This window comes from Cyprinodon variegatus, unplaced genomic scaffold, assembly GCF_000732505.1.
Source record: "Cyprinodon variegatus isolate N-32 unplaced genomic scaffold, C_variegatus-1.0 Scaffold153, whole genome shotgun sequence".
Classification (NCBI taxonomy): domain Eukaryota; kingdom Metazoa; phylum Chordata; class Actinopteri; order Cyprinodontiformes; family Cyprinodontidae; genus Cyprinodon; species Cyprinodon variegatus.
This window is the reverse complement of record NW_015150606.1, coordinates 64,132-73,880: the sequence shown is the minus strand read 5'-3', so window position 1 is coordinate 73,880 and position 9,749 is coordinate 64,132. Positions and strand designations below refer to the sequence as shown.

Below are 9,749 nucleotides of genomic sequence, written 5' to 3'. Positions count from 1 at the left end.
CAAATTGATAAAGAGCCATTGTGTAGTTTTAAAGAGACCCTCTGGCTGCAGAGGGTTGCAGAACACTGATCTAGTCAGTATGACAATATGAGGAAAGGACAGTAATAATGCATTTGTTCATGTTTCAGACTCTGGTCATCTATGCCCTGGGAGTGGTCCTTGAAGATGCTGACACATGGAGCGCCCCCTACAGGTTCACAGTTTGTTTTGATTTTTGTTTCTGATTATTTGCGTGTTTTGTGGTTTAAATTTCTGCTACAAGAACTTGTAGTGATCAAATCAAAGGTTGTTGTTTCTATATCAAAGTAGGTCAAAACTGGGTCCTCAACAGGACAAAATCACCAAACATGGAAGCAAATCTATGTTGGAGTAGTTAAAAAAAGAATCAGTCATCTCTTTACCCAGTGTTCAAGGGGTTCCCCAAGGATTTGAACTAGGACTTCTACTTTTTTCCAATTATTTTCATTTTTCCCAAATCAGAAAGTTTACATTTTAATTCAATTTACAGTTTCTAGAATTTGAAATCTCTATAGGAATTAGAATGTGGAATATATATTTAATAATTTTTTTTAACTTATATTTATTAGATTCGATCCAGATCGATTTGAGGAAGAATCGGCAAGGAAGAGCTTCTGCCTTCTTGGCTTCTCAGGGAACCAAACGTGCCCAGAACTCGGGTAATGACACATTTTAATAACTCTGAGCTGCTGTCAGAAGAACACGGTTTAAATATCTGAACTGCTTTCCGTCAGTTTCGCCTACACTGTGGCTACGGTCCTGCTCAGCACGCTGGTGCGACAGCTGAAGCTTCACCAGCTGGGAGATCAAGCAGCAGAGGTGCGATCTGAGCTGGTTTCCACGCCGAAGGATGAGACCTGGATCACAATCAGCAGTAGGAAAACCGCAACATAGTCTGCAAGATCGTGTATTTAGAAAGCAATCAACCTGAGTGAGCATTTACCATCAAAGTATTACAGTTGCGATTTAAAATCAAGCTCTTAATTGAACCCTTTTTAAGACATGAGGACTTGAAGCACATTTCTAACTTGCAACCAAATAAATTTCCACCTTTTAAGTGAGGAAACTCTTACCAGAGTGAAAAAAGAATTGTTCTTTAAAAGTGGACTCTGAAACAAGTGCTGCCATCTATTGGCTGTGGTAAGATCACATCTTTCCAATAGGTGGTTCATCTGTTCTTGAGGAAATTTGCCAAAATAATCAATATAAAATAAAACTATTTGAACTTAAAGCTCTTTTTGTTGGAGAATCTACAGATGGAGAAATGACTCAGAACTAGATTTTCCTTTTTTTTTATGTACAATGTTTCGCTCTTGTCCTGTTTTCAAGCAGATATTTCATCTAAAAAACGGGTAAACACACATTTTTTTTAAATCACAAAGACATTTTCGAGTACGAGTTTGTTGCAAATGTTTGTTGTTATTTTCATCACTGTTTCAGGCCAAATTTTGAAGAGCCTTGTAACATTTGTAACAATGCGTTCACTTTTTTTTAAGCCTCTTATGTAATAAAACTTGTGCCCAAAATGTGTTGTTTTTGTTTACTTAACAAAAATGTATTTTATTAATAGGTATGCGTATTTTACAAATTTATTTAGTACTATCTGAATAAATTTAAATGACTCTACATGATGTTTGAGTATAGATGACCAGCAGGCTTAACCAAGACAGATAATTTATTTGAAATTTAAACTTATTAATTGGTATTTAAACGTCATATGATTTTTATTTTAATAAAATGAAGTGTAACACTAAATTTGGAAAGTGAGTTTTCCTCTTCAAAACCCAGCCCTGTTTCTGGGACATCCCCTGCTGGTCCACAGGCGGCCGCTAGAGGACGCAGCGGAGCCCCGCTTCCACAGGCGGCCGCTAGAGGCGCAGCGGAGCCCTGCATCCCGCTCCGCTGAAAGATGTGAAAATGGCGGAGCTACAAATGCTTCTAGAAGAGGAGATTCCAGCGGGGCGAAGCGCTCTGCTGGACAGTTTCACCAACTTGGAAAGAGTAGCCGAGTACTGCGAAAGCAACTATGTCCAAGTAGGTTATTGTTTCATTTTTTGGCTCCGATTTTAAACACTCGCATCCCTGATTCCGGCGAGCTAATGCTAGGCTAACTGTTGCTAACGCTGTTCTATAGCTACCCTCTGCTAAAGCGAAAACAAACGACACTTATTTGGGATTAAATCAAACAGTATCATGGTTTTATTTAGTGTTATCGACGTTACTCACTATAGCTTGTAGGTTTACATTTTTAACGTTGTGGTGTGAATGTATTCTAGCTCGCTAGCTCGTTAGCTAGCCACTTTCCCCTCATCCTAGCCGTTAAAAAAAGAAAAATCCCAAATGAGAAATGATAAAGCGGGCATTAAAATCAATAGTTCCGGTCTGTGTGGATCAGACGGCTGTCGATGAAAGATATACACTTTGACTAATCTGACCAACCGCTGTGATCACACGATTACACCCCTGATTTAAGGTGCTAAGCGGTGCCTCAGAAAGTACTCTATCGTGCTTTTAAAAGCCTCCACATGAATAACTTTTTGTCTGTTTCTTAATAGTCTATTATCTGTTGCTCTGTGTGTATTTCAACATGCAGCTGACTTGAATTCGTTGCCTTCTTGTATTAAAATGGTGATCTGATGGGAGGAGGGGAGCCAGCAGCTGATTGTGTTGCTCATTATTTATTTTTTTGCTTTGTTGCATCTTTCTGATGATTATAGCTTGAATTTCAATGCTCTGGTTTATTAAGTTTTATTTCAGCAGTAATGAGAGTGAAGCTCAGGGTGTCCAGCTTGCAGCCCTCCATCATACTATCCGTTTGCTAGACAGGGTGGTTAAACCTCTGCTGTTGTGAGTTTAACCAACTCTTTCTAACAACTTCACCCTCTGATCCTGTTTGAGATGGACAGAATTACCTGAGGAAGAGAAGGTGTCATGGAGGAATTTTGACTTGATCAGGTCTGACAGCTTCTCCTGGAGAGGAGGTGGAGGATGGCATCCAGCTGTCTGGCAGGTTTTCCTCCCTGCATTGTTGCTGTCAGATGGCTTTAAAGCGTTTGTCAGGAGAATGCTATTAAGATGAGTCACTTCTCACTCTGGATGTGGGCCAGGTTTCTAGTAACAGCATCAGTCATGAAAGGCTTTGGACCTGTTGAACCTGTAAGCCTTCCACTGAAGAACAGTGGTGTAAAAAGTACATACGTTTGTTACTTAAGTAGAAGAATAGATCCTGAAGTTTAAAAACACTGAAGTATCAACTTGACCTCTTTACTCAAGTAAAAGTGAAAAAGTATGAGCTCCAAAATCTACTTAAAGTATAAAAGTATAAAGTAACCTTTAAAAAAAACAGCCAGATGCCCCTATATGAGCTGAAAGCTCAAATTTTTTTCTTAAAATTCTTTGAGATAGGGCCAAGGATGAAGGAGGTCTTGTTGGTCTCCATCTCCCGATACCCTCTCGCCTGTTTTGACCTTTCAGACATTTCAACATCTTTTTCTGAATCCGACATTGTAGCATGGCATAGGCAATTCACGTTTGCAGTTTGAAGAACACCTGCTTGCTTCTGATGATTTCCTTTAGCTAACCAATGAATGTTTGCGTTATATGACTCATCCAATCACACTAGTTTTCACTAGACATGGATGGCGGCAATGATCTGCACTGGATGGCGCACATGACGTGAAATAAATATTTATAAACATTTAACAGAAGCCAAAAGTAATGAGTAGCGTTTGTTTTAAAAATGTAAGGAATGGAAAGTACAGATACTTTTTTAAAAATGTAATGAGTAGAAGTCAGAAGTAGGAAGAAAAATAAGTAATGGAGTAAAGTATAGATACCTGAAAAGTGTACTTAAGTACAGTAACAAAGTATTTGTGCTTCATTACTTGACACCTCTGCAGAAGAGTAGGTCCTATTTGGAGAGAGAATACATGAAAATTTTACAGATGGAGACTTCTGAACACCTTTGTATAGATAAGAATAGAAAATCCCTTTATTGTCCCGCAATGAGGAAATTGCGGGACAATATTTGACTGTTAACCAATGTGGTATTATGGTCAATTGGAACCATTTAGTCCTTAGTTAGCTGATGTATTATGTATATCTTATCAAATAAGCTTGTTCAAACAGTCTGCAGACTCCAGTTCTTTTTGACCCACTCGCATGACCTGTAATCTCAGCTTTAATGGTGGATAGGAACTCCCTTATGACATAAAAATATGAAAAAATGCACAAAAGAAAAGCGTTGGATGTTTCATGGTGTCAATATATATGTTCTCCAAACTACAAAGCTTTAAAGCTGATAGCTACACAGCTTTGAAGCTTTAAACTCCCTCCAGCCAGTAACATTTAAAGAAGCAACACTTGAAATTTCACTACAAGGATGGGTTTAGCACATTTTGTTGACCAAAACAAGATGTTGGGGCAGTGGTTCAACACTGCACCGTGCCAAAACCACCCTGGTTTGTAGATATTGAATCCCACCTCAAGGTTATTACTGGATTTATGCCTGCTTAAGGCAAAATATTCACCAAAAGAAACAAAACTTTTCAGTAAATTTGACCTTCTAGGTTCTTCCGAAAGGAACTGGAGGAAAATTTTTCTTCTGGCCCGATAAAAACAGGGATAAATTATGGATAAAAACACGATCCAGAAGAAACTTCCAATCCTGTGAAGCAGTAAGGCATAACTTTATAAATGCTGTTTATAAAGGGGACCGTGCTTTGGTGAACCTTTTGATTTTTTACCCTTTTGGCTCATATGCTACGCTGTTATCTCTGGGCAAGTTGTGGCTGAGCTGTTAGAGGCTAACCGCTCGCATGCTGGCCTTGCTTGTGAAAAAGAGACAACACTTAGCGATGGTGTTTGATGTCATACCATGCTCCATCTAAAAAGATACCCTTTTGTTCAAAAAAATCTTTTTTTATTCTTTCAATCTATTTTTCTTTTTTCTGTTCTTTAGTTATTTTCTTTCTAATATATTTAACTGTTGCTTAATCCTCCTATATTTTTACCAATCCAGAATGGAATAGCTACGTTCACTGCAGGCCTTGATGCTTAATTCCGATTTTTTTGTGTGAAATCCGATTTTTTTTTCTTTGCTGTTGACATTTCCAAATATATGCGACTTGTATGTGATCTCCTGTGTGAACTGCAGTCATAAAACGCAAGTGTCCCACATGCGCAGTAGAGGCTGCAACGACGTCACAGGCCAGCGTGCTCTGTGTTTACAGAAGTAAACATGGATGGTAGTGCCGAAGCGCAACTAGCGATCTTTCTCATCCATAAAAACACAAACTTTTCAAGATGGTTAAACATAAAGACTGCTCTCCGCATCATCGTCTGCCATGGTTGTGTTTTTTCTTGCCGCTTCTTCATAGCAAGACCCAGAATGGTGACCTTTGTCGGGTATTATTGGAATGAATGCGACCTGGCCGTTCAGACATAGGTCGGGTTTGAAAAGATCAGATTCGTATCGGATTCAGGACCACATAGCCAAGCGGCCTTGGTCGCATTGAAAAAAATCGGATCAGTGTTGTTCAGACTGCAATGAAAAGATCAGATCCAGGTCGCATATGGGGGAAAAAAAATCAGATTTGGGTCACTTTAGGCTGCAGTGTGAACGTAGACAAAAGCTTAACCAACATTCTCCTTCATTCTGCTCATTTTTGGTTTGAATCTGATTAATGTAGTTCTCACTGAGCTACTAGCTTCTGAGCTCAGTCCCAGTAACTTCAATCCACTATTCTGCAATGATGGTATTGTAACCAGAAGTAAATGTTTACCTATTTTGGGCCCATCGACATCTATTAAAACAATTATTTACTAGGGTTGAATGAATTTGTTCAAAATTTTGATTATTTTATACCAATATTGCGATTTTTATTGCAATTTTCTTTTGCAATAAACGCAATCATGTAAATGTTTTATATATAGGGTTTCAGTTTTTTGCATGACCTTGAAAGCTTACTTATACAGAGTCCATAATTGCAGGACTTTTCTGTAACCTTTGCATGAAAAGTTGATTACTTCTAATAAAATACATGGATCTGCGTTCTAGCTGCAACTCTCTCTTCCCTCCTGTGAGGTGGCAAACCCACTTCAAGTGTCTTAACGCCACCTAAAGGGCTGGAGGTGGAAATTTAGTGTCTTACTCTTACTGTTAAATGTAATCTGAGTACTTCTGTGCTTTCAAATTGACATTATTCCTAAATTGCAATTATAATGCAAATGCAATTAATTGCCCAACCCTATTATTTACATACTTTTTCTTTTTTTTAAAGTAAAATCAACACCTTTGCACACCCACTTAAAAAGAAAAAGTTGGAGTTCCGACAATTTAAATTGTTAACATCAGAAGAACTTTTTACATCCAGATCAATTAGCTTAATGACTGATTTTTAGGCAGTCATTCCCACAGAATGAAAGATAATCCACAGTGTTTGAAAATGCTTTTGCACATTTATTTCCTGTGGGATTTGGACCAGGGGACTGAGATGGTCGTCGTATTTCGAGTGTGGAGAACCTGGTTGTTTTATGTATTTTATTTTTTGAGTTTTTACAGCACTAGTGGCTCTTTTTTTGACAGGAAAGGGGGTATGAGAGAGGGGGAGAAATATGCGAAAAACGACCACAGGCCGGATTCGAACCCGGGTCGCCTGCGTCGAGGAATAAGGCCTTCGTACATTGGTCATGTGTGCTGGTCATGCACGCCCTAATCTGGTAGTTTTAGATCATTATGGTGCTGTAGAACCTAATGACGATCCATTATAAATAAAATACTCTGGTATGTTGAAGGGTTTATATCATTGTATTGAAACCCAGAATCCCAGCCCCCTTGCTGTACTGTGATTGTTAATGTCAGCATCCTGTCGTTCCTAATATATTAGACTAGTTTTCCCAAATGTATCAGTTCAGGCCGTATGGGAAACATTTGCAGTGGATTTCTCGTTTTAAATGGAGGAATGGAACCAGAGGCTGTTGTGACCTGCTGTCTGTGTGTTTACGCTCTGTGCTGTCGGGGATCGATCCGGTGGATGTGGCCGTAACAAATGGGTTTTTCTGCTCCCGTTTAAGCAGCACAACATTTCCCAAAGCAATTGATTAAAAGTGGCACCCAAGCTAAGATTAGATCTAGAGGTGGCACCTTTTTTTTTTTTATTTGAGAAACACTCCAGAAGGAAGCACTGCCCTAGAAGGGAAGATCTCCTTCTGATTAGGAGGGTTTTTTTTTTGTTTATTTGCCTCATGTTTGGATAGATGCAGGGTTATGCAAAAACTTTCACCTCTGCTTCCATGTTTTGATCAACATTCCTCCATTAACTCCTTACATCCTTTCTTTAGCCTATGTTTTTCTGTCAAATTGCACACAAGACACTCATAGTCGCTAAAGCTAATGTCTTTAACACATAAAATGGTCAATATTTCACAGAACGAGGCACCGGCTGATAGAAAACCCCCATTTCTAATTAGCTGGAGTTTGAAAATCTGACAAAAATGCAATTTAAAAACGGATATTTCTAGCAGCTTCGTTAGATTGTCTGAAAACTCTCATTGGCTTGCTGTAGTTTGTGAATGTCTCTTATTCTCAGTCTCCAGACAAGCAGAGGGCGCTGGAGGAGACAAAGAACTACACAACCCAGTCGCTGGCCAGCGTGGCCTATTTGATCAACACGCTGGCCAACAATGTGCTGCAGATGCTCGACATCCAGGCGTCGCAGCTGCGCCGCATGGAGTCCTCCATCAATCATATCTCACAGGTACCTGTTTCGCTTCAATCTCGTAATCTGAGATAAAGTATTTTTTTTTAATAAAAAGGCCTTTCCTGCTTCCAATCCCTCAGACGGTGGACATCCACAAAGAGAAAGTAGCACGGCGAGAGATTGGCATCCTCACCACCAACAAGAACACGTCCCGCACGCACAAGATCATCGCCCCGGCCAACCCGGAGAGGCCCGTCCGCTACATCCGCAAACCCGTCGACTACAGCCTGCTGGACGACATGGGCCACGGAGTCAAGGTGCTCAGCTTTTCTCTCCCAGATTACAGTTGACTAAACTGTTTTAACGGCGATTTAATGTTAGAGCCTTTTTATATCAAAGTCAAATGAATTATTGTGAGAAAAAAATGACTTTCTGACAAGATTTGTGGGTTTAAGTTGTTGAAAACAAATATGGAGGACATGAAGAGGTCAAACAGAGAGCTCTCTGGTTTCAGTGAATTTGAGAGGGAAGTAATTTAAGAAAACAATCGATAAGTCTGTCTTTTTCAGTAGGAAACTGAATCTAAACTCCTTTAACTCCTTCTGGACACAGATTTCAACCCTTTTCTTCTCTCATATAACAAATTAAAAGTGGTTTTAATCTAAAAAGCTTGGTTCACTCCCGACACTTTGGCTTTTTGTTTCCCTTTTCTCAGGGAGCAAAGATTCCTTGTTTCTGAACAATAAGCTTTTCATCAAAGCTGTTTCCCTTTCAGCTAACCTTCTGGTCTCTTTCTCTTTCTCTCCTAACGCTTGCCAAAATGTCTTTGTCAACCATAGTGGTTGCAAAGGTTTAAGGTAAGAGTTTCAAAGTAAAAGTCTGACATGAGGTGGGGGGATTGTTTTACTTTGGGGGGGTGTTGGTGGATTGGTTTGACCTTGCAGTGGGAGTGGGCTTCATTTCTGTTTTATTCAGGTTCTTTTTATTTATTGTTCACTTTCTATGATCTGTTTTAATACTGATAGAGAATCAATTTAGTTACATTTTTCATCTTTTAATGTAAAGATGCAAGTTTTTAATCTGTCCAGCATTTAATATTTGAGCCACATGTTGCTGCACAAGACATTTAGATGAGGAATTAAGACAGATTTTCCTAGTGCTTGAAGAGATAAATGTAGGCGTATCCTCCGAACCATAGGAGTTCATTCCTTCCTTATAGGATCTCCATCTTTTGCTTGTATCCAAACCTTTATATTCCCACCTCAAATTCCTGTCACAAAGATTTCCTGTAATTCCTTACTAGTTATGATGCGTTCAACTTTTGTCGCCAAAAGCAATCTCTGATGTAACGTGGCTCAAAAGTCTTCTTAATAGTCATTTTAACAATGCTTTTTTGTTTGGAAATCCTTGCGGATGTATGTAGCGCCTAGGGCTGAAACGACTAATCGATTATTGAAATAATCTTTAACTAATTTAGTAGTCGATAATCGTTAACTGAAGTGTAGAAACTCTAAAACATAACTTTAGCTGACAGAGCTGCCCACCGTGAGCAGCAATTATACCAAAATAGTAAAAAAAAAAGTAAACATTTTGCATTTAAGATAAGAAAAAAAAAACTGTCAATATGCTCTATCCAGAAATCTGCAAGTGGTAACATTTTGGTTTCACCTTTTTTAATTTCGCAAAACATTCGACAGATTCATCGATTTGCAAAATGATGGTTTGTTGCAGCCCTAGTAGTGACAGTAGGGTCAATCATTAGATTCCTGTTCCTTTGTTATAAATTATCTGGCTAATCACAGTTCAGTCTGGATGAAGTATAAATTTCTCAATGAAATTTTAATTCTTTGAACATCTAACTTTGTGTGAATGTTACTATAAACGATCACATAGTTATTTACGTATATCAGTATAAAACCTATGAACTCCAATATATATATTATAGGGGTGGAACGGTTCGCAAAATCCACGGTTCGGTTCAAGGTTTCGTGGTCACGGTTTTAGGTTTGGTTCGGTATGTGTTGATTGTTA

The 9,749-nt window shown here is 38.8% G+C and overlaps 2 protein-coding genes across 17 annotated transcripts in view; both read left to right on the top strand.

Annotated features, from left to right (window-relative positions):
* Positions 1-1,379, top strand: part of LOC107086454 (cytochrome P450 20A1) — a 6,858-nt gene extending 5,479 nt beyond the window's left edge. Inside the window, exons 11-13 of the mRNA XM_015377398.1 lie at positions 129-193; positions 588-677; positions 753-1,379. Coding sequence (XP_015232884.1) covers positions 129-193; positions 588-677; positions 753-912 — 315 coding nt within the window. The 3' untranslated portion in view covers positions 913-1,379. The remainder of the gene's footprint in view (positions 1-128; positions 194-587; positions 678-752) is intronic.
* Positions 1,380-1,885: 506 nt separating this feature from the next.
* abi2 (abl-interactor 2) overlaps positions 1,886-9,749 on the top strand; it is a 22,269-nt gene continuing 14,405 nt past the window's right edge. For 10 of the 16 annotated variants that reach the window (XM_015377428.1, XM_015377419.1, XM_015377423.1 and 7 more), the window contains exons 1-4: positions 1,886-2,052; positions 7,608-7,775; positions 7,859-8,035; positions 8,558-8,575. In XM_015377428.1, the coding sequence (XP_015232914.1) occupies positions 1,936-2,052; positions 7,608-7,775; positions 7,859-8,035; positions 8,558-8,575 (480 nt within the window). In that variant the 5' untranslated portion in view covers positions 1,886-1,935. The remainder of the gene's footprint in view (positions 2,053-7,607; positions 7,776-7,858; positions 8,036-8,557; positions 8,576-9,749) is intronic. The other 6 variants (XM_015377420.1, XM_015377427.1, XM_015377417.1 and 3 more) reach the window with 1 other exon arrangement.